Here is a 24,585-nt window from a genome sequence, read left to right as displayed (position 1 = left end):
AAAAGATATGGGATAAGTACTCAGTAAATACCATGATTTTTATTTTGTTTTATTTTATTTTATTAATTTATTTTATATGTAATTTATTGTCAAATTGGTTTCCATACAACACCCAGTGCTCATCCCAACCATGATTTTTATTATTCAGTGGCATGGCTATTAGATTATCATCTTATAAATTAGCATGATTATAATTTACTAAAATCAATGCATTTTTCATACATGTGTGCCTGTATATATAACACACACACATATATGTATATGGATATACATACATACATATCCTATACACACAAAGTAAATGTTTAAACTGGACTAGTTTCACTATGAGTTCGTCTTCTCTGAGCATACTCATCTACTTTCTACATATTAGGATAAAGGTTAGAGCATGCTAACGATTTCTTTTTAATGCTGGCAGAAACAAATATGGAATTAAAAATTTATTACAGCTAGCCTGGTGCCTGGGCATTCAGGTTGAACTGAATGTTTGCTCCTTAAAGGGATTATAAATCCACAAGGGAAGAATAGACCTAACAGGCCTAACCCAGAAACTGCCAGAGGAATCCAGTTCCACGACAGAGGTCAGGGATTATGCCTAAAATGTGTGTGTGCTTCCAGGGCCACGTGCATCCTGGTTATTCAGTCACCCATTCTATGGACATGGAACATCACACTCCTCAGGACCACCAGCTTTGAGGCTTCAGAGTGTCTACAGATCATCAGTGAAAACATTTATGATGAAATTTCCTTTTTCTAGAATTCTCCTTAGGATCTAGAGTCCTTTTCTAGAATCTCCTTAGGATCTTCCTCTTCATCCTTGGAAGGAAATTTTAGCTCTCAGAACTCAAACTTATTCCATATCAGATCATCTCTATTTCCATGAGATAGCTTCCAGATTTACTGTCCATCAGTCTGAACAGAGGGTCTGGGCCACTGGGCTGGGGGAACCTCACCATTAAGCAGCCAGGACCTTTCTGGAAAGGGTAGGGTGGAGGGGCAAGGTAGAGATCGCTGGTAGGTGTTATCCAGAGATTGTCTAACTCAACCTATACAAAGACTCACAAGTATCTCTGGAGCTTCCATTATATTAATTTACATAATAAATCCCAGCACGTCCTAAGTGCTATGTGGCAGGTATTATACTAACTACTTCACACATCTCTTATTCCTCAAATTACACTTACATTATGGATAAGGCAATCAAATCTTGGAGTTAAGTAACTTGCCCAAGATGGCACAATTAGTAATTGGTAGAGCCAGGAGTTAAGCCCAGGGAGCCTGAATCCAATATCCACATTTTCATCTGGTCTATACTGCTTTTCCTGTGCCCAGTAATGTGCAGGGACATCAAAGACCCCTGCCTTAGAGAAATGTCAAAGCTCCCCCCAATAAATTAAGATCATTTAATATAATTTCAGGGTGGGGGGGGGGGATGCCTTGACAGCTTCTTAACACTTTTCCAAGCAGCAGAGCCAAACCCTTACTGCTTTATCAAGAGTTAGCAAAACAGAGCCTGGAGAAGGAAAGAAAGCCATTACTGCCTTTTATTAAAAGATGTTGACATAGAAAAGAAGGATGATTTATTAACAAATGCTCATATAGCCATCTGATGTGCCAGGCACAGTCCTTATATCCTCAATAGTGGCAATGACAGCACAGAGAGAAAAGGAAAAAGAAGCTTGGGGCAGGGTGCTTGGGTGACTCAGTCGGTTGAGTGTCTGACTCTTGATTTCAGCTCAGGTCATGGTCTTGTGGGTTTGTGGGATCGAGCCTCGCATTGGGCTCTGTGCTGATGGTGTGGGGTCTGGTTGGGATTCTGTCTCTCGCTCCCCCTCTGTCTGCTCCTCCCCTGTTCTCTCTCTCAAAATAAATAAACTTTAAAAATATTTTTTAAAAAGGCGAGGAAGGAAAAGACAAAGGACAGAGAAAGGGAGAGGTCTGGCAGGACCAAGGTCCGGCTGCCTGCCCCACTCTCCCAGGTCCAGGCATGGGTCTGGGAGGACAGGGGGAGGGGAGGGCCGAAGGAAAGAGAAGGGGTGGAGTGTGCACATCCCGTGTCCAGTTTCCTGTGCAAAGTTTCATTTGAGCTGACGTGGGCTCTGTGCCAAGTGGCCAGGGACACACCTGTATGGGAGAGAAGAGATAAAGAAACCAGAGCGGAGGGGGAAACCCTTGTTCCTTCAGAGTGAGCCCTTGGGAAGTAGTAAAGAACCTTTTGGCCGCCTTCCCTCCCTGTAAGAGTGGTCAGAACCCAGGTGAAGCAGGCAAGCTTTTCCACAGTGTGGGCTTAAGTGCTGACAGGCTCTGTTCTGGGCCAGCAGGAGGACAAGGAGCTACTTGCAAGGCTTGTCCGGGATCTCATGGTCTTGCTATTCGATGTGTTTGGACCATTCCATTCTTCTATTCTCCGTGAGTGCTGCAATGGCTGTTAGAACGGCTGATGAATGTCTATTTTCACTTGAATACAGACTTAACTCAGGGCTGCTTAAAGGGATGAGAGAGGGACAGTAAAGAAACCACAGGAATCAACATAACACCAAATTCATTTGTGTTGAGTACTGAACTAATCAGAGATGCCCCGAGTTAGAAAGGAGAAAGCCCTACATATTCTCTCTCCTTTGCATTCCCTCCCCCACTCCCTCTCACCTTCTTCCCCTCTGTCTCTCCCTCTCTTCCCCTCACCCCACTCATGCCCTGTCCTGGCTCCCCTCCTGACTTGCTCTAAGCTGGGCCATGGAGGGGCTGGAACCCCTGAGTGACTTCAGATGATGCCAAAGCTCCTAATGCCAGATATGGAAAAGTTGAGTCTAAGTAAATAAATGTGGTTCTCTCCCTTTCTCCTCAGATCCCCACTGCTCCAAAAAATAAACACTGTTAGTACAGTGAACTGCTTCTCTGTTCTCCTGGAAAGCATCTTAGGTCCAACCATTCATGCGCCAGCCCCAGGGAGAAGGCGCCAGCCCCAGTGGATAAAGCAAAGAACAGTGAGATTTGGTTGTGGGATGTGTCTTCACGTATGTGACATACAGACACATTTAAGGACCTATAGCCACGCTTGTACTTCTAAATCTATGAGTATGGGAATTGTTTAAAGTGTTTGCCAGAAATCTGTTCATTAAGCAAAGAGAAGGACGGCCATGTCCCCAGCCGGCACGCAGCTAGCCCCTTCCACAGCAGGGACCCTTGGAGATCCATGTCTACATGCAACTGCATGGTCCATTTCATATTTCTGATTAGAATCAACATAACATTTTCCATGCAATCTGCCTCTAGTGCTTCTTAAATGAAGCTGTGTTTCCCCCAGGGAAATATGCATCTGCTTGTTGTAATTTTTTCGATGGTTTGCTTGTTGGGCCACATATTAAACCCACTTTAAGAGCTGCAGTCACCAAATGATTTTAAGTAAATATGTCTGGTTTTTTTTTTTCTTTCTGCCAGCTGGAGTCTCTAAGAAAGGCAAGCTCCTAAAAGTTAAAATTAAAAAAAGAAAAGATAATTCTTGGGGTGTTCCAGGTAAAAAGCGGTTGCTGTCAGATGCAAGGAAACGCGATCCTCTAACGAAACCACTGCAGCTGGAGACCACATTGGGTCTGGAATCGAGATGGTGAGTGGCCCCCATAAGCCAAAAGCCCTTCTTAGTTTGCCAAGTCTTGTTACCTTTGACTGCCACGAAGGCTGGGGATGAAACTCTTCATCTCCAGAGGAGGAGCCGGTGGAAGAGGTAGAAGAGGCGGCCCCTGTCACCTGCACTCGGATAGGGATGTGTTTGGGACCTGAAATGGGAACAGAAGAACTCACTGAACTCTCAGCTTCTTTGCTGCTTCCCAACCCAAAGCTGCTTCTCCCTCCTCCCTTCTTCCCCTCACCCCTTTCCTCCCTGCCCTTCCCTCACTGCACCTGCCGTGAGCAGGAGGAGGCAGTACCTAAGGGCAACTGGAAATTTGGCCCTCCACGTTAATTACATTTCTGGGTCCCTGCCAAGAGCTTTGCAGCTCTTTCATATTAAAAAAAAAAAGGTATTATGCAGAAATCAATTAATTCCTTAAACACCATTTATATGGTGTGTTGCTTAGAATGCATTCAGAGATGAAATCTATTATTAAAATCCTTGTCTGAAGTTAGCTGAGTTACCTAAATGCTCGTGTAAGGTTCGTTCTGCAGAGTAATTGAATGCAAAAAAGTCGGAGCCAGCTCTTAAACAAATCGCCCTTCTGTGGCTCACAGCATCTGGCACCCATTTTTACTACATGACATCTGCTCAGTGTAAAAGAGCTGGCGTCAGAATGTCTGGTCATAGAAAAAAAAAAATCCCAAATGTAATCAGAAGCAAAAGGACTCTAAGCCTAAGGTTTTATCACATAGTCTCATGCAACATAAATATTTCATTAATTATGGCTAAACAAATGCCACTTTTATTTTCCCAACTTGCAGATATTATCACATCATCGAAGTGATGATTCAAATGCCAGGAAAGGCACTGTAAGATAGGGAGGGCTCAACAATGCAGGGCCCACGGGAGAGCTGAAGGCGAGGAGATATGCGAATCTCTGAACAAGAGGTGGATGGTGAGAGGCGCCAAAGGGCCCGTGTTCACTAATCTCTTTGTGATCTGGCTGGGGACCGTGTGTGGTGAAGTCTTCCAGGTGCCACAGGAGGCTTTTATTCTTCTCAGTGAGAACATCTGCCCTTGCACACCATCCTGATGCAGAGTTGATAGTAATGTCTGTCTGCATGCACCCACTCTGGACACTGACTCTCAGAACCAGCGAGGACTCCGTGCTGGGAAATGTAGGAATCTTTACTCTGCCGTGGCAGCTTCTATCTGAATAGAAGTATGTGTTGGGTGAGGAGGGGGAAGGAGAAGCAATTCCATGTGACTAGCATTCTCTCCAGCCTGTCTTTTCCTCCCCATAATTTTCAACTATTTACCCCAGTGGAAGAGGCCACATTTAAAAACAAACAAACAAACAAAAAAAACACAAAAAAACAAGGGTAATTTTAACCACCAGGAGCACATTTACATATGCTGTTATTCAAAGCAAAATAATGCAAACCATCTATATAACAGCACAGACTCTCTGGGGAAGGAGTTCACTGTTTTCCATTTCAGTTTGCCAGATGCGAGAGCTCAGGTAAAGAGAGCTTCAGAGGACATCATAGTAACGGAAGGAGGCACCCTTAGTGGTGAGCTCAGATTGTCCTCCAGTTCCAGCCACTCAATTACCACTGAGTAAAGTAGTCACGGAGTATTCACTTCTGAGTGTGTGAGCCTGAGGACCTAACTTCACCTCCCTGAGCTTCTGGAACTCACAACTTCTAACCTGCAGCACTGTGGTGGATGAGTAAAGGTAATCAATGAAAAGAGCCTGACCCAGTGCCTGGTTCATTAGTGGTGCCTAAATAAATCTTGTCGTCATCGTCAGCAGTGGCAGCAACTCTGCCTCATCATGATCGTCGATCCAAATCAACAATACTGCAATATTAACAAACTGCCTGATTAGCCTGCATTTTATAGAACTCTTGTAGCCTAAAGTAGAAACTTTCAAAACTAAATGTTATAGGGCCATTGGATTTTCTCTTGAAATTGAGAGGAAAATATTTCTCAATGTAACGCATTTCTTAAACTTCTGGCAAATGTTATGTAAAGTTCTATGGTCACCTCTGCTACCTCCAAACTTTGCACAACCCTCCACACAGGGCTAGGTTCCTCCTTGTGTGCCGTCAGAGTCCTCTGGACATATGCCTATCAAAGCATTCATCATCCTGTACTACAAATGCCTGTCTGCTTCACTGACTCCACTCGGCTGAGCTCCCAAAGCCAGGAACTGGGACTCAATCTTCTGGACGACTCTATTCCTACCATAGGATCTGGGTCATAATAGGTGCCCAATGTATGTTTATTACGTGAGGAGGAGTGAGCCACATGTTATCCATGACATTCAACTCGACAGCTGAGCTTGACAAAACCAACAAGCATGGTACTATGCAGGAACAGCGCTAAACTACACTGCTGGAAATACCAAGACTAAAGACATGGGCTTCTTCCTCTCCAGGGATTTACATGCTCATAATGACTGTCAAGAATGTGGGTCTCACTCACTCTCTCTCTCTCAAAATAAACAAACATTTAAAAAAAATGTTATATAGTTGCCTCTAAATCTCTTCCCCTTTCCCCGCTTCTACCACAGAACCATTGACTCCAGGAGTTAACTTTTCCAGGGCAAAGTTAACAAAACCTGGCAGCATTGCTCACTCTGTAATGGAGGGGCTGATTCTGGGATTGATCTCCAACTGCAAAGCACTGAAAGTCGGGTCAAGATATATGAGGCAGCTATTTCCAGACATTGGACAACAGACAGCGCAGGACTGTGATAAAGGTAAGAACAGAAGCAAATGAAGCCGTACAATCACAGTACCTCCCTGCCTAGAGGCACTTTCCAGACCACAGTGCAGGTAGGAAGAGCCTAAACAGCGCATAGCAGGTTCACTGAGTTGAAAAGACAGAGACCAGAGTTTGAGTGAGTCGAGGCAGCTGGAATGTGTGGGGGAGACAACCGTAGAGAGCTATGCAGAAAAGGCACTTCAGGAACAAGCACAGAAGTCTCCTTGAGTCTATTGCTTAATAATAAACTTTAGATCCATAGAGAGAAACTGCATGAGGCTGGGCCAATAACTGCTGGGAATTATAGGCTAAATAATCTCTAAAGCTTTTTACAGGATTGGGAAATACTCAAGTTCCACCCAGCAAGGGTAGAAAAAACTTTAGTGGCATTAGAGTAGAGGCCACAGAAGAGTCATACTTTAGTAACAGGGATAAATTAGCCCTAGAGTAAAGGTTATTATAAACTCACCCAAACAAGCTTACAAAAAACAACCTTGAAAGAAACAACTTGATCTTCAAGTTACACTACCGCCTACCAAATATTTTTACTGCCTATTTAACATTCTTTAAGTGAAGAAACAAAGTCTAGACACTCTACAATGTAATAGTCACAATATCTAGCAGCCAGGAAGTATATGTAAAAGAGCAGGACAATAAGCTGATCATCAAGAGAAAAATTAGTTAACAAAAGCAGACTCAGAAATAAATGGAATTAGCAGACAAGGATTTAAAAACAGCTATTATAAATGCGCTCAAGAATTTAAAAAGACAGCATGAGGGGTGCCTGGGTGGCGCAGTCGGTTAAGCGTCCGACTTCAGCCAGGTCACGATCTCGCGGTCCGTGAGTTCGAGCCCCGCGTCAGGCTCTGGGCTGATGGCTCGGAGCCTGGAGCCTGTTTCCGATTCTGTGTCTCCCTCTCTCTCTGCCCCTCCCCCGTTCATGCTCTGTCTCTCTCTGTCCCAAAAATAAATAAAAAAAAAAAAATAAAAAATAAAAAATAAAAAAAAAATAAAAAAATAAAAAAATAAAAAGACAGCATGAGTAGAATGAGGAAGTAAAAAATATAGAAAAACGAACCAAATGGAACCTACAACGATGAAAAATACAGGGGTGCCCGGGTGGCTCAGTTGGTTAAGCGTCTGATCTTGGCTGAGGTCACAATCTCATGGTTTGTGAGTTTGAGCCCCACATTGGGCTCTCTGCTGTCAGCACAGAGCCTGGTTCAGATCCTCCGTCCCCCTCTCTTTCTGCCCCTCCCCAACTTGTGTTCTCTCTCAAAATAAATAAACTGTTTTTAAAAAGATGAAAAATATAAAATCTAAAATGAAACTTTCACTGGATTAGCTTAATAGTAGGTTAAATATTGCAGAGGAAAATGGTGAAATTAAATTACAGCAGTAGAAACCATCCAAAATGAAACACAGAGGAAAAGACAGACTGAAAAACTTAACCTCAGTGATCTGTGAGATAATATTAAGGGGTCTAAAATACACATGGATGGAGTGCCAGAAGGAGATAGCGGGAGATAGAAATGGAAAAAGTCATTGACGTAATATTGTTGAAAACCACACAAATTTAATGCAAGTTATAAATCCACAGTTCCAAGAAGCTCAATAAACCATAAGCAAGGTCAACATAAAGAAAATCATAGCAAGGCTCATGCTAATAAAATTGCTGAAAACCAGAGATACAGATAAAGTCTTAAAAGCAGACAAAGAAAACTGATAGATTACCCACAGAGAAACTAAGTTAAGAATGTCCATGGGCATCTCATTGGAATCTAAATAGACTAAGAGACAATGAAACATCATCAAAATGTTGAAAGAAAAGTCTGTCAATTTGTAATTTTATATCCAGTGAAATGATCCATTCAAAATGAAGAAAAAATAAAGGCTTTTTTTTTCCAGAAAAAGAAAAGCTAGGATAATTTGTTGTTAGAAGATATACAATTAAAAAATGTTAAAAGAAGTTCTGTAGCAGAAGGAATATAGCACATGGCATGAAGACCCATGAATGGCTTAGAATGGCTCTATGAAGAGCCATTTCTGGAATGGTAAATTTAATTTCTTTAAAAGATAATTGGCTATTTAATATAGGATAGTGTGAGCTAAGAAGAAATACATAATTTGGTCTCTGTCCCCCATTCCCACCCATATCTGGTCTTTGACTCCAGTTCCTGACACAGAGCTCCCGAAACTGTTGTCATTCCTGAGTAGTTTCTAAGTCCCTTGAAACTTCTGGTGATAGGAGCACCTTTTGTTCTAATGAGGTGACTCTTGGTGAGCTCCTGGAGGATGGCTGGTCATTAGAGAGACCAAGCTGTGACCAGAGCCTGGAACTTACAGTTCTACCCCTGATCCTCCAGAGACAGGGAAGGGACTGGAAAATAAATTAATAATCAATCATGCCTATGTGAAAAAGCCTCCATAAAAATCTCTAAAGTACAGGATCCAGGAGCTCCTGGGTTGGTGAACATAGAAAGTATCAACAAATTTCAAAGGACTAAGGTCATCAAAGTATGTCTTCCGACATAGTGAGATTAAGCTAAAAATCAATAATATAAAATATAACTATAAAATCTCAACATGATTAGAACTTTTCTGAGAACCTCCAGACCAAAGAAGAAATAAACATAAATTTAAGCTGATGGGATAAGAATATGGCATAACAACATAAACTAGGATGTAGCTAAAGTAGTGATTTAAGGGAAATTTAGAGCTTTAAATGCACACACTGTGCAAAAGAAAAGTTGAGAGTTAATGCCCTATGATCTATTTCAAGAAGTTAGAAAAAGAACCACTGACTGAACCTAAAGAAACTAAAAGGAAGAAAATAATCAAGATAAGAATAGATTACGAGAGACAATAAAAATAAAGCAGAAATAAAATAGAAAATTAATGAAGCAAAAATTTGGTTGTTTTAAAAGACATAACATTGATGATTTCTAAGAAGAATGATTAACAGAAAAGAGACAGAAAACACAAATAACCAATATTGAGGATGAAAAGCCCTACAGAGTATTCAAGGAAGCTATTATACAAATGATCTTATGACAATAAGTTTGAAAATTTAGATAAAATGGAAAAATCATTGAAAAACATGACTCACCCAGCAATAGCACTGCTAGGAATTTACCCAAGGGATACAGGAGTGCTGATGCATAGGGGCACTTGTACCCCAATGTTTATAGCAGCACTCTCAACAATAGCCAAATTGTGGAAAGAGCCTAAATGTCCATCAACTGATGAATGGATAAAGAGATTGTGGTTTATATACACAATGGAGTACTACATGGCAATGAGAAAGAATGAAATATGGCCCTTTGTAGCAACGTGGATGGAACTGGAGAGTGTTATGCTAAGTGAAATAAGCCACACACAGAAAGACAGATACCATATGTTTTCACTCTTATGTGGATCCTGAGAAACTTAACAGAAACCCATGGGGGAGAGGAAGGAAAAAAAAAAAAAGAGGTTAGAGTGGGAGAGAGCCAAAGCATACGAGACTCTTAAAAACTGAGAACAAACTGAGGGTTGATGGGGGGGTGGGAGGGAGGGGAGGGCACCTTTTGGGATGAGCACTGGGTGTTGTATGGAAACCAATTTGACAATAAATTTCATATATTGATAAATAAATAAATAAATAAAAATAAAAATAAAAATAAAGAAAAACATGACTTACCAGAACTGACATAAGAAGAAATAGAAAATCTGAATACTTACATATCTATTAAAGAAACTAACTCCACAGTTAAAAACCACCCTACAGAGAAAGTGCTAGGCTAGATGACTTCATTTGTGCTCAAATGTTTAAAGAGCAAATAACACCAGTGTTGAAAAAAAAATACAAACCCTCTTCCAGAGAACAGAAAAAGATGGAACACTTCCCAACTTGTGTTACAAGGCTAGGATAAAATCCAAAACCTGACAAGGATATTGCAAGAAAGGGAAACTTCAGACCAATAACTCTCAGGAGCATGGCTGCAAAACTTCTAAAAATAGTTAGCAAATCCAATACAGTGATACATAAAAATACACAATACATTATGACCACGTTGAGTTTACTCCAAGAACACAATAATGGTGTGACATTTTCAAATCTCTATAACAAAGTCAATCAATGGGACACCTGGGTAGTTTAGTCAGTTAAGTGTTCGACTTTTGATTTTAGTTCAGGTCATGATCTCACAGGTTCATGAGATCTAGCACTGAGCCAGGCTCTGTGCTGACAGTGCAGAACCTTCTTGGGATTCTCTCCCTCTCTCCATGCCCCCACCCCTCAAAATAAAGAAACATTAAAAAAAATCAGTCAATGTAATTCAGCACATTATTCATTAAAGTAAAAAAAAAAATTTATCTCCATAGATGTAAAAAAGCATTTGATTACATTTATCCATTATTCATGATAAAAAGTCATAGTAAGCTAAGGAAAGATGGAATTTTCTTTAATATAAAGTACCTGCCTTAAAAATCTACAGCAAACAATATATTCAGCAGTGAAATATAATCCTTCCGTTATGGGGGGGTGGGGGGAGACAATGATGTACATTCTTAACAATTGCATAGGCAGTCCCAGGCAGAAAAATAAGGCAAGAAATTTAAATAAAAGGTATAAAAACTGGAAAGGAAGATGTCAAACTGTATTTATAGACAACATGATTATCTGTATAGAAAATCCTATTAAAAAGCTCCTCGAATAATAAGTGAGTTTAGCAAGGACAATATAAAAAGTCCATTGTGTTTCTATATATCAACGATGACCAACAGAAAATAAAAATTAAGAAAGCCATTCCATTTATAATAGCAACAACAAAAAAATGAAACACTGAAGGGACACATTCAATAAAAAATATGCAGAACTACACACTGCACACTAACAGCCTTTTCTAGGAAAAATTAAGGAAAACCTAGATAAACTGAGAGAGATCCCATTTTCACAGACAGAAACTCAGTTGTCAATTCTTCCCAAACTGATTTATAAACGAAAAACAATATCAATCAAAATTCTAACGGGCTTATTTGGTAGAAACTGACAAGCTCATTCTAAAGTTTATATGGAAACACAAAAGACCTAGAGTGGCCAAAATAATATTTAAGAACAAAACTGCAGGACTCCCACTACCTGTTTTCAGGTGAAGCCACAGTTACCAAGAGCACATGTTATTAGTGTAAGGCTAAACATGTAGATCAACGGACAGATTAAAGAGGACAGAGTGATACCTACACATGTATAGTCAACAGATTATCTGTAGAGGTGCCAGAATAACTCGATGAGGGAAAGAATAGACTTTTTAACAAGTGGTGCTGACAATTGGATATCTACAGGCCAAAAAACTTGACTTCAATTCACTATAAAAAATTAATTAGAATTGGATTGTAGATCCAAGCCTGAAAGCTAAAAACTGTAAAGCTTCTGGGAGAAAACCCAGGAGAAATTCTCAGTGACTTTAGGTGTAGCAGAGATTTCTTAATTACGCAAATTATAAAAGAATTGATAAAGGTGACTTCATCAAACTAAAAACTTCCATTCTTTGGAAGATGCTGTGATGATAATAAAAAGATAATCCATCAACTAGGAGAAAATATTTGCAAACACATGTCTGATGAAGGATTTATATCTAGAATTTTAGGAACTCTGGCTAAATAGAGGACTATTGTATATTCTTAGATCAGAAGACTCAATATTCTAAAGTTACCAAATATCTGTAAATTAATCGATTAAAGACTGTATCATTTATAACTGCACCAAAAAATCGAATACTAGGGAATATATCTAATGAAAATTGTGCAAGATCTCTACAATCACAAAACACGGGAAGAAATTGAAGAACACCTCAGGGATATGTCATGTCCGTGGCTTTGAAGACTCAACATGCAAAGATGTTAATTGTCTCCAAATTGATCTATAGATTCAATGTGATCCCAATCGAATGTTCAGAAAATATTTTTGTGGAAAATGATTGATTGATTCAGTAAGTCACATGGAAATACAAAACGCCAAGAAGAACAAAGTGGAGGGTCTATTCCAGGCTATGAAGACTTATTATAAAACCACTTCCTGACTGAGGTGCAAGGACAAATCAACCAGTGGAACAGGATAGAAGGCCAAAAACAGACCTGCCTAATTTATGACAGAAGTCACAGCAATGAAATGGAGGAGAAGGATGGCCTTTTAAAAATAAATGCTGCTGAATCAAGAAAAACAAGAAGAAAAAAACCAACCAATAAACCTTCACTCTACCTCACAGAATACACAAATATCTATCCTACTTTTGTACTAGACTAAATTGCAAAAGGTAGAAGAATAAAACTTTTATAACTGTTGTCCAAAAGAAATATGAGCCATACATGTATCTCAAAATTTTCCATTAGCCACATTAAAAAATGTGAAAAGGAACAGATGCAATTAGTCTTAATCATGTATTTTATGTAGCCCCAAATGTCAAAAATATTATCATTTCAACATGTGGTCAATATAGAAATTACTGAGATATTTTACATTATTGCATTCATACTAAGTCTTCAGAATCTGGCACATGTTTTATACTTACAGAACACTCCTGGCTAGGGGTGCCTGTGTGGCTCAGTCGGTTAAGGGCCCGACTTTGGCTCAGGTCATGATCTCATGGTTTGTGAGTTCAAGCCCCACATTGGGCTCTGTGCTGACAGCTCAGAGCCTGGAGCCTGCTTTAGATTTTCTGTCTCCCTCTCTCTCTGTGCCTCCCCTGCTTGCACTCTGTCTCTCTCTCTCTCAAAAATAAATAAACATTAAAAAAAATTTCTGTAAAAAAAGAATATTCCTGTTTAGGTGATAAAATTTTAATGGTTAAAGTAAAATGTAATTCAAAAAGCAAAACGTTGTGTTTACTAGAAGAATATTTTGCATTGCTTCAGTTTTTAAATTTAAATTTATTATAACATGAAATAAAATTAAAAATGCAGTCCTCACTCATAATAACCATATCTGAAGTGTGCAGTAGTGGCTGCCATATTGGACGGCACAGTTCTAGAAAGTAAAATAGAACATCTTTATGACTTCAGAATAGGGAAAGATTTCATCAACAGGATGCAGAAACCAACAACAATAAAGGAAACTATTGATAAATTTGGCTTCATTAGAATAAATACTTCTGTTTATTAATAGACACCTTTAAGGGTGAAAAAGTGAGGGGTGCCTGGGTGGCTCAGTCGGTTGAGCGTCCAATTTCGGCTCAGGTCATGATCTCATGGTCCGTGAGTTCGAGCCCCGCGTCTGGCTCTGTGCTGACAGCTCAGAGCCTGGAGCCTGTTTCAGATTCTGTGTCTCCCTCTCTCTCTCTGACCCTCCCCCATTTTTTTTTTAAAGAGTGAAAAAGTGAGCCTAAGAGGGAGAGAAGATACTCATAACACATGTATCTGACAGAGGACTTGTATCCAGAATCTACACAGATTACAACTTAATAAGGAAAGGACCATCTATGCAAGAGGTCTGGGCAAAAAGGTCTGAATAGAGATTTCATACAAGAGAATATCTGAATAGAGGATGCCTGGGTGGCTCAGTTGGTTAAGCACCTGACTCTTGATTTCTGCTCAGGTCATGATCCCACAGTTTGTGAGATCGAGCCCCATGTCGGGTTCAGCGCGGAGCCTGTTTGGGATTCTCTCTCCCTCTCTCTCTGCTCCTCCCCTGCTCATGTGCTCTTTCTTGCTCTCTCTCAAAATAAATAAATGAACTTTAAAAAAGAGGGAGAGAAAATGTCAAAAGTAGTGCAACATCATTATCAGGTAAATGCAAATTCAAACAATGAGATACCTTTCATAAACATGGTGAGAGCAAAACATAAAACAAAACTGAGACTGTCAAGTGTTGGCAAGGATGTAGGTCAAGGGTAGCTCTCATTTCCTACTGGAATGTATAAACACTCGTACAACCACTTTGGAAAACTGTCTGACGGTATCTTCTAACGCAAACCACGTACATGCCTACCCTACCACGCATCAGATCCACTCCCAGGCGTTCCCTGATAAAGCTTCTCTCTTTGAACAAACTCTGGGCAAGCTTCTTCTTGGCTAGGCCTCAACTTTTTATAGTCTATAAAAACTATAGACTCTCAACATAAATTATTTAGCCCACCCACTTCTTCCTATGCGAAAAGACTTGAACACTAACAGTTTCTAACAACTCAAGGTCACATCCCTAAGATAACCCTAGCCCTCCTTAAAGTACCTACCTGAGAAAACTCAAGGCTGACAACAAAGCAATTTAGTGTTTGTTCTAGTCAACACCTGCTGATAGGGCTCTGACTGCCCTTTCTTACAGTCCTTGGTCCCCTTGAGATGTATATGAATCTCCTACCACTCAAGAATGTCTTTCTCAAGAACCTGAAAGCCAGTCCTTTGAAAGGTAATCATCAGGAAGGATAGGACCTCTGTCTCCCAGTCTCTATGGGAAGATAGAATCCTAACTTCAATAATTGTCAGCTAACACACACAACTAGCCTATTCAGCATTTATGCCGACCAAACCTTTATAATTCTTCACTTCCTTGACTCTACTGAGCCTTTGCTCAGCCCCTCCCTATTCCCTCAATCACCCTGTAGAACACCCAGCCACCTCTGTAAAGTTCAAAGGTGAGTTCACTTCATGTTGGACTCTCTCTTCTGCTGCAATAGTGTATTATCAGTTAAAATCTGTCCTTAACACCTTTCATGGCATCTGGCTTTATCTTTGACAATAGCCAACACAAGTGATAGGTATAAGAATGCTCAAAGCAGCATTATTCACAATAAAAGCAACTGAGAACACCTAAATGCCCAGCTTCAGAATGCACGATCGTGGCATATTCACAAAAGGGAATAGAAGGTAACAATGTAAAGAATGAACCACTGCTGCCTACAACAATATTGAACCCTGCCCACATCCCCCCCCGCCCCGCCCCCGCCAATAATGTTTAACAGAAGAAGCCAGGCACAATACATACTTGTATTTTCTGTTGTTGTGGAAGCAATGAACTCAGATTCGGCACCTATGATGATACCCATTTATTATGTCACAGTCGTATAGGTCAAAAGTGGAGGCAGGCACGGCTCAACCAGATGCTCTTGTTGGGTGTCTCACAAAGCCAAGATTGATGTGTCTGCCACGCTGGGGTCTCATCTGCAGCTCAGAGTTCTCTCCCGGCTCATTCAGGTTGTTGGCAGCATCCAGTTCCTGGTGGTCATAGGAGATGGGGCCCATTTTCTCGCTGGCTGTCTGCTGGAGGCCCATCTTCACTCTCAGAGGCCCGCTGTCCGTAGGGCCTCCCATAGTATGACAGTTGACTTTTTCCAGGCCAGCAGGATCCTATCTTTCTCACCCAGTGAGTTTCAGGAAGGGCCCCCTCCTTATTAAGGGCTCCTCCAATTAGGTTAGGGCTACCCAGGATAATCTCCCTTTTGATTAACCCAAAGTCAATTGGTTTAGAACTTAATTACATTCACAAACTCTGGTAACCTAATCACAGGAGTGAGATCCATCATGTTCACGTTCCCACCATACTCAGGAAGATGAGATCTGCAGGGCAGAAAGCATGGGGCCCTCTGAGAATCCTGCCTACCACAATACTGAATGATTCAACGTTTATAAAGTCAAAAAACTGCAGAAGCAATCCGAGATGATGGAAGTCAGATGGTAAGCACTTTTGTTGGGTGTCACATGTATGTGGGAAGAAGCATGACTGAGGCTTCTGAGTGCTGGTGATTTTCTAGATCTTAATCTCAGGCGTATTTAAGCAAATGTGCACTTTGCAAAAATTCATTAGTTGTGTACTTCAATGTGTATATTTTATATTACAATAAAGATTTAATGCAAAAAGAAAAAGGAGGTTCTCGGGGTGCTTTAATTATATACGAGAATGATACCTCGCATTCAAAATTGTTTGTATAAAATCAGCACTGGGAAGTGCTTGAAATCAGTTTATGCCCCTAAGTAATTCAAGGACCCTGAGAAGTTTATGTATACTATCAATGAACCCAGGAAGTTTTGTGGAAAAGAGAAAAATTAAATTTCAGCCGATTTATTCAAGTGACCGTAAGTTTGAGGTATGTCCATTTGAATACGTTTTGAAAGTTTCTCATTTTCAGTTATGATATGGTTCTTTTTCTCCATTGCATGGGAGCGTACCCACAGGTTAACTGTGGAGAGAGCAATGTCAGTGTGTATGTGTGTGATTGGTGGGCTGGACAGGGAAATGAAAGGAATAATAAATTCCTTTATTAAGAAATAAATAAATTTAAAAAGTAGTAAAAGGAAACTAATCTGAGCCTAATCTCATAGGGTAGGGAAAATCTTTGCATTCTTAGGATATTGACCTGAGAACACCTGAGAGAAAGACAAACTCTTCCATGAGATGGGCCCAGGCACTATTTCTAAGGCTGGTCAGCCTTAACCTAATTCCATTCTCTACCTTCTCATTCTGTTCCAAGCCAAGGAAGTCATACCATTTCTCAGTGAATGTAAATGAAAGAGCTCTCCGTGATAAATAAATCAGGAAAACACACTGGCCCCCACTTATTGTAATCAGCATATACAAAAGTCATCTAAATGTGAAATAAATGAAGACCAATCTTCTGAATGAATTTAATGCAAAAATCTTAAATAAAATACTAACAAACAGAACAGTTATATTAAAATAATAAGATGTCATGACCAAGTGGTATTCATTTTAGCAATATAAGGATGGTTCAATATCAGTGAATCTATTACATAATTCATAGTATTAATCAAACTATGGAGAAAATAAAATCATACAATTATCTTGAAGGGTGCCGAGTATCATTTGATAAAATTCAACAACCATTCACGATTTAAAATACTTTCAGTAAAGTAGGGTTAGATGGCAATTTCCTTGAAGTGTTTAAATATATCCCAGTCAACCCAGAAGCAAGCATCATGCTTAGATGGGAAAACATTCTCCTTAATGAGGTGCGTTCTCATTAAGGTTAGGAATGTCATAAGGAAACCATCATCACCACTTTTAGTTAATACTGTTCTGGAGATTCTAGAAACCAAAGAAACTAAGGAAACAAAATAAATTAGAGGTATACGTCTTGTAAACAAGAGGTAAGATTATCATTATTTACAGATGTTGGGATTGCATATTCAGGGAGGACCCAGGAGAAGCCACTGGAAAGCTTTCACAAGCAAGTAGAAGGCAGCACAATGGATGGGCAAAAAGTATTTATACAGAAGTCAATACATTTCAGATATACAAACAATAGTAGAAAGATATATCAAAAGATCTTATTTACACTAGCAATAATAAAAATGAATACATTATAATAAACTTAATAAATATGCAAGACCTGTATGATGTAAGGTTTAAAATATTCTGGGGGCGGTGTCATAAAACAGAGAGCAAATGGAAAGGCAATTTATATCATAAGGTTGTGAATTCTTGCCAACTTAGTTTGTAAACTTAATGCCATGAAAATACTCATAGGATCTTTTTTTTGTACATAAACAAGCTGAGGCTAAGTTCAGATAGAATATCAAACAAGGAAGAAGAGCCAGGAAATTTTGAAAGAGAGGATCAATCATGGAATACTGTTCCTATCTGACAGTACATACATAAATTTAAAAGGGTATAAATATATAAAGCAAAATAATTAAAACAGTGTGGTACTGACACATAGGGAAATCCATCCAAGTACAGGAATTTGATACATGACAAATATGTCATTTCACATAAGAGAAAAGATGGATTAGTCACTAAATTATTTTAGAATAACCAGGGAGACAGCTTAAGACAAAACAAAACCAAAACAGGGCTGGATCCACACCTCACATTTTATATTAGGACTGTTTCTTGATATAAATATTTAAATGTAAAAAATTAAAAACAAACAAGAAAACCTAAAAGATACTGTAAGAAAATTCTTTTCTAAAACTTGGAAGAAGTACTTTCTGAACTATTATATAAAGGCTAGGAGCCATAAAATGAAAAACTGCTTATAACAACGATATAAAAATAAAACTTTTATGTGACAAAATCCACCATAAACAAACAAGAGGCTGGAAAAAATATTTGTAATTCCTGTCACAACTAAAGGGCTACATTTCCTTTTAATAGAGTCCCTTCACATCATTAAGAAAAATACCAACAGTACAACAGAAAACTGGATAGAAGAGATAATAGGTCATAGAAAAGGAAATACAAATGACTTTTTAAATTGAAAAGGTACTCAGTCACCTGTCACAATGGTAAAGATAAAAAAAAAATTGGATAGCCCATTGGTTAGTGCAAGTGTTGAAACACCACGTTCATATTTTGCTGAACCGGCACCATTTTGATGGCGGATTTGGCAATCTCGATTAAAATCCCTGATTCACATATCCTTCGTTCCAGTATTTCTACCTCTACTACTCCACATATGCCAAATGGCCTAAGTTCTCAGTTAATTACAACAGCACTGTTTGCAGTAGCAAAAGATCTGCAATTGACTTTCCATCCTGGGGGCCTGGCTACCTAAATCCACATCTACACCTGTGCAGAGATCCTGTGCAGCTAGAAAACAAAGGAGAAAGGTCTTTATGTGCCCACAAGCAATGATCTCTAAAATAAAATTAAAAGCATAATACAAAGTGTGTACGATATGCTAGCATACTACCTTAATGTAAAAAAAGAAACAAATATTGTTATTTATAAAATTACTCTTATATGCATGAATTCTGTCTGCAAGAATGCCTAAGAGGTTGATGATAACATCTGTCATCAAGGATAGGACCTGGATGGCACAGGGACAGGGAAGGGAGATAGGACTATTTATTTTGTTCATTTTACACCCTTTTATTTTAAACTACACGAATGGGTTGATGGGGGGTGGGAGGGAGGGCAGGGTCGGTGATGGGTATTGAGGAGGGCACCTTTTGGGATGAGCACTGGGTGTTGTATGGAAACCAATTTGACAGTAAATTTCATATATTAAAAAATAAAAAAATAATAAACTACACGAATGTACTATCTATCAAAAAATGCACAACACATTAAAGTTTACGATGTGATATAAAGGGTATAATTAAACTCCAGCCTGTTTGTGCCTATCCTCAGCTTGGCTGAAAATAAAGTCTCTTGTTAATCTGTACAGCTTTCTGATTAAGGCACCAAAGAAGGAAATTAATTTTTTGCTTGAAAACTTAAGTTCCAAAATAAAAGTTAAAAAAAGAAAAAAGTTAAAAATAAATAAATAAAAACAAAGTTGCTCAAGAATAGGGACAGGAGAGTCACAGTTTATTTAAAGCCATCAACCAAATATCAACAATTAAAAAAAAATAAATCATGTGTTTAAACTGTCTCTAAAGATACATACCAAAACTTTGGCAAGGAGGAGTGGGACAGAGAATATATGTTACTTTCTAAAAAATATATTTTCACATTGTCAGATTCTTCCAATTTATTAATTCAATCATTTAAAAATTATAATCAGATTTAAATATAAAAAGCCTAGGTTTCCATTGTTAACCACATACATAACTGTTTTTAAATAGTAATAAAAAACCTAAGTTTAAAAGAGGCACCATTTTTTGACTAGTAAAACAGCAATATTTTTAAAATATGAGACAATACAGATGACGGTATGGCGGAAAAGGTACTTCATACATTAGTGGTGGAATATAAACTGTTACCTTTCTCTCGGTTTAATTGAAACTGACAACATGCAGTTATAAGAAATAACACAGAGAGGCCCCATGTATCCTTTATCCATACCGTTAAGAAACAATGTTAGTGTAAGAAAAAAAAAATTTGCATCTTTAATCCAGTAATCTCATTTCTTGGAACCTATCCTAAAAAAATAATTCAAAGGAAAGAAAAACCTATATGCATAAAAAATGTTCGTTCAATACCACATATATAAAATATAAATATATTCATAGGCATAATTTAAACAATAAACGGTTTGGGGACACCTGTAGGGCTCAGTTGGTTAAGGGTCTGACTTCGGCTCAGGTCACGATCGCATGGTTCATGAGTTCGAGCCCCGCGTCGGGCTCTGTGCTGACAGCTCAGAGCCCAGAGCCTGCTTCAGATTCTGTGTTTCCCTCTCTCTGCCCTTCCCCTGCTCACACTCTGTCTCTCTCTCCCTCTCAAAAATAAATAAACATCTAAAAATTGAAAAAATTTAAAAAATAGTTTTATTATTTTCTAGATAAAAATAATTTATTTAATGAAGTAACATATCCACTAGTGTTAATAACATTCTACTGCCATTAAATCGCATTTATGTAGACTACGTGTGACTGTCATAATAGTTATGCTATATTGTTGATTAAAAAAATACAATTTGGGGGCACCTGGGTGGCACCTGGGCATCTGACTCTTGATTTAGGCTCGGGTCATGATCTCACAGTTCATGGGATTGGGCCCCACATTGGGCTGTGCTGAGCATGGAGCCTGCTTAAGATTCTCTCCCTCTGCCCCTCTCCCCTGCTCATGCGTACATTCTCTCTCTCTCTCAATCTCTCTCTCTCTCCCTCTCTCTCTCTCTCTCTCTCAAAATGAATAAATAAACTTTAAAAAATGAAAAATACAATTTTGGGGGTAAAACTTAGTAAAAGTTGCCATACATGGATAATGAGTGAGAAAGTGGTGAGATTATGGTCGATTCTTTGTCTCTTTCAAAACTTTCTGTAATGTAATTTCAAATTCAATTTTTTCCCCCAATTTTTCACGTTTTTCAAATTCAAGTTTTCCTACTTTTGTCAGAATTTAATTTGGGAAGCAAAAGAAAGGGAAAGATGCCCGTTGTTAGTCCAGTAAGAATGGTTAACTGCCCAGCACGAACTGCAGACTTTCGTTAGGAAAGAGCCACTTACTTGTATCTTTGTCTGGAGAAGGATGGACCCTCTGCTCCAGGCAGGTGCTAGTGAAAGGCTGTGCCAGCTTCTCCAGGGGCTGGGCACTGTCCACGGGCTCCCCTTTGCCCCTGTGGATGCTAAAGAGGTCCTGGAGGTCCTTTCTTTGTTTGGATTCTTGGAAGAAACTCTCAAAAGATTTGTCTTTGAGTCTGAGTGAGGAGAAGAGAGAGATCTTCCTCTTTGGAACCCTGGAAGCATCTGGGAAGGTCTCCTGCAAACTCACTTTCTCAAGGAGTGTGGGGACATCTTCCATCTTGTGGCAGGATGGGGACACTAATGCAGGAAACACCTTGGACGGTCGGTTGGGCAAACTGTGGGTACGGAAGGCAGGGTCAGGAAGGCGAGGGTGCGGAGGCTGGGCAGCCCTGGCAGGTGGGGAGCCCCAGGAGAAGAAGGCTGAGGTCCTGCGTGCCATGTCTCTCCCTGGGGACTGCTGGCTGCAGTCTTTACTGGAGTTGGTTTTTCGAAGGCTGAACGAGCGAGTGCAGGAGTGTGGCTGGGTGGTGGGCAAGGGCTTTGATTCTGGCTTGGTGGAGTTGGGGAGGAGGGGCTCCAGGGACCTTCGGATGGCATTTGCTATGAGCCGAAGTGGGGACTTGGGTGGAGGGATGCTTGGCTCCCCTGGAGCCCGTTCCACTGGGGTCCCCGTCTTCTCCTGAGCCTTTCCCTGGGCTGGCGGGGTCTCTCGCACTCTCCAGGGGAGCAGCAAGGAGCTGACTGGTTTCAGCACATGGCCTCGTCGACCACTGTCAGCACTTTTCTGGGCAGGTTGTGCCCCAGCTTCCAGGCTCACACTCTCAGGGAGGGAGTCATTCCAGTCCAGCAGCTTTGTCTTCTGCTCCGGGGTGAGGACTAACTTCTTCAAGCCCAGCCTCTTCCCCTCTGTCAGCTGTGACCCACCCTCCTCTCTCCTTCCGGATTCTGTTTTCCTTTCTCCTGGGTCCTCTCCAGCCCCGGGGGATAGCTCTTGGTCTGGCAAGCACCTGTCCTTCCCTCTAGCGGGGTGTGGGCCTCCGTGGATGCTTCTGGCATCCCCAAGAAGGGACTCTGTTTCCTGACACCCATCAGAAGCCGTCTCTGCAGGGCTGGGTGTCTGGGGCCTCACCATGCAGTACTCTGCCCGCTCCAGCACTTGGTCATGAGGCAGATACAGGTGCATGTCCTTGGGTGCTGCCTGGGCTCTGGCGCGCCTCAGAAAGATTGGGGTAGAAGGGCTGAAGTGACCTCTTGAGACCTGTGAGGGCAGGTTGTAATCTATCACCTAGAGGAGATGGGCAAAATTAATGGGTATTTAGGGATTCCCAGCATTTATTTATATGGGGAGGCATTTCTCAGCCCATGTCCCCCTCCCTGCCTCGCTTCAGATCTCCAAACCCCAAAGTAAAAAAGAATTCTGCCTAGGATGATTTCAAAGGGCCACTCTTCATTCTAAGTGGCTGCCTTGGGACCTGCTGGGATCTGCCTAGAACCCTGTATCAGCAGTGATCAAAGGCTTTGCTGGGTGCTGGATTAGGTGGGTTGGAAGCCAGAATGGAAGGTGACTGCACTGACCAGCTCCTGGGCCAGCCAGCCAGCCAGGTAGAGCTGGCCTGGCCTCTATGTGTGGCCAGACCAGATGCCCCAAGGCGAACTTAGCCACAGTTCCTACTAAGGGAACATTCCACCCGTAGATAGGTGTGTTCCTCCAACAACCGAGAGGCCAAGGCTTCTTCCTTGGAGACTATTAAGCGAAGGAGAGACAGTTACCCTTCTGGGCTGGAGCTGTGGTGGCAGAAAGATGGCCGTCGGGACTTTCCACTGACCCTTCTAGAACTGACTCATGCCTTGCTCCACTGAGAAAGTAGCCATTTGTAGCGAGCAGGGACTTGGCCCCTTGGCAAAGGAAGAACATAGGGACATTCTAGAAGTGGCTGTGCCCTGCTAAAAGCTCTGGTGCCTAAGGGCAGGTCATAGGACAGGGGCTTGACAAGAGCACGTACCTTGATTTGTCTCGTGCACCCTATTTCCCAGAGCCCAGACCAGGGTCTGGCAGGTAACAGAGGCTTGATAAACTCATACTGGAGGATACAGTTCAAACCTGAGTATCTCAGGGATGTCATTTTCTGTTCAAGAGGGATGGACCTCCAAGAGTCTCAGCTGCTGTCAAAGGCAGCCTCAGTTCCGTGTCTGCCATCCGTCAGCTGTGAGCTCCTCAACGTTCTCTGCCAGGCCCTCAAGGGCAGAGCAGATGTCCTAGCATCTCCGCATGCCACAGTCCTGCCCAGAGTCCATGCCCCACAGAGTCTGCTGAGTGAGTGGCTGTGCCCTGGGGCTGGCTGAGAAGGAGCAGGATGGATGAGCTTTCATGAAGGGCACAAGTGAAAAAGGCCTGGGTGGGCATTTCTTGGCCCTGGCTTTGCACTTGGGGGACCTCAGACTGCTAAGAATCCAGAGTTAAGGGCGGGGGTAGGAGGGGCACAGGCAGCTCACCTTCCTAACACGGGGGCAGGGCCCCAAGGGGCATTTACCTGAGGTGGGGAGAAGCCATCCAGGACATTCCCTGGGACACCGCCTGAAGACAAAGATGGAGGAGAAGATGAAGGAGAAAACAATGAGGAAGAAGAAAGAGGGGCAGCTTCCTCTGAAGGTGACATGGTTCTTCTGTTGTTCACTGGTGTCGAACCTGCCAAGGAAAGAACATACTCTCCATTACAGAGCTGTTTTTTTACGTTATTTTATCATGAAAAGGTGGAGGTTTGAAGAGAAGCTCCAACTCGATAAACACAGCCAGAGGGTGGAAGGTGCTGGAGACTGATTCTGAGACTGCAGTGCCCAGAGTTTGACCTTGGAGGAATGGATGCAGGAATGACAGCCTGTGGGGGAGAAGAGGTCCTAGGATGAAAAGTCTAAGAACCATTGCACTTCTCACTCCCATGAGAACGTTCCTGAGATATCTCCAGGGCGTTTCTTGGAAATGGACGGCTACCTCTGAAGTTTCCCCCAAAGCCATTGTGGTTGGCATCTGGACTGCGTTAACTCACTTGGTCAATAAACCATCTGAGGCCTCTTCCCACAAGATGCCTGGCCATTAGCTGTGGGCACGGACAGTGTAGGTAGTCACTGCTAATGAATCAGGCTCTTCCTTCTCACATGGGCACCAAGGGGCTTTCAGGATGGTTAGCTTGAGATTTTGAGAGAACACTAGGGAGGGAGGTTATAATGAGTACCAAATCATTTGAAGCATATGGAATGGGGTTCATGCCAAGTTCCTGTTGGTCAGGGAACAAATGAGATGCAGTGTATGTGCTCAGACCAACATGAGAAAGGAGTGTGGCCAGGACCCTGGGGATCAA

At 41.2% G+C, this 24,585-nt stretch overlaps 1 protein-coding gene across 13 annotated transcripts in view; it reads right to left on the bottom strand.

The window, feature by feature from the left end:
• Positions 1-24,585, bottom strand: part of MICAL2 (microtubule associated monooxygenase, calponin and LIM domain containing 2) — a 225,088-nt gene that overhangs the window by 31,398 nt on the left and 169,105 nt on the right. For 11 of the 13 annotated variants that reach the window (XM_058688266.1, XM_058688267.1, XM_058688270.1 and 8 more), the window contains 3 exons: positions 23,761-23,915; positions 21,212-22,514; positions 3,658-3,773 (listed from right to left, as the gene is read on the bottom strand). In XM_058688266.1, coding sequence (XP_058544249.1) covers positions 3,658-3,773; positions 21,212-22,514; positions 23,761-23,915 — 1,574 coding nt within the window. Of the gene's footprint in view, positions 1-1,526; positions 2,125-3,657; positions 3,774-15,527; positions 15,572-21,211; positions 22,515-23,760; positions 23,916-24,585 lie in introns of those variants that run through there. The other 2 variants (XM_058688265.1, XM_058688268.1) reach the window with 2 other exon arrangements.

This window comes from Neofelis nebulosa, chromosome 10 (assembly GCF_028018385.1).
Source record: "Neofelis nebulosa isolate mNeoNeb1 chromosome 10, mNeoNeb1.pri, whole genome shotgun sequence".
NCBI classification, from domain to species: Eukaryota; Metazoa; Chordata; class Mammalia; order Carnivora; family Felidae; genus Neofelis; species Neofelis nebulosa.
This window is presented reverse-complemented; position numbering and strand designations above follow the sequence as displayed.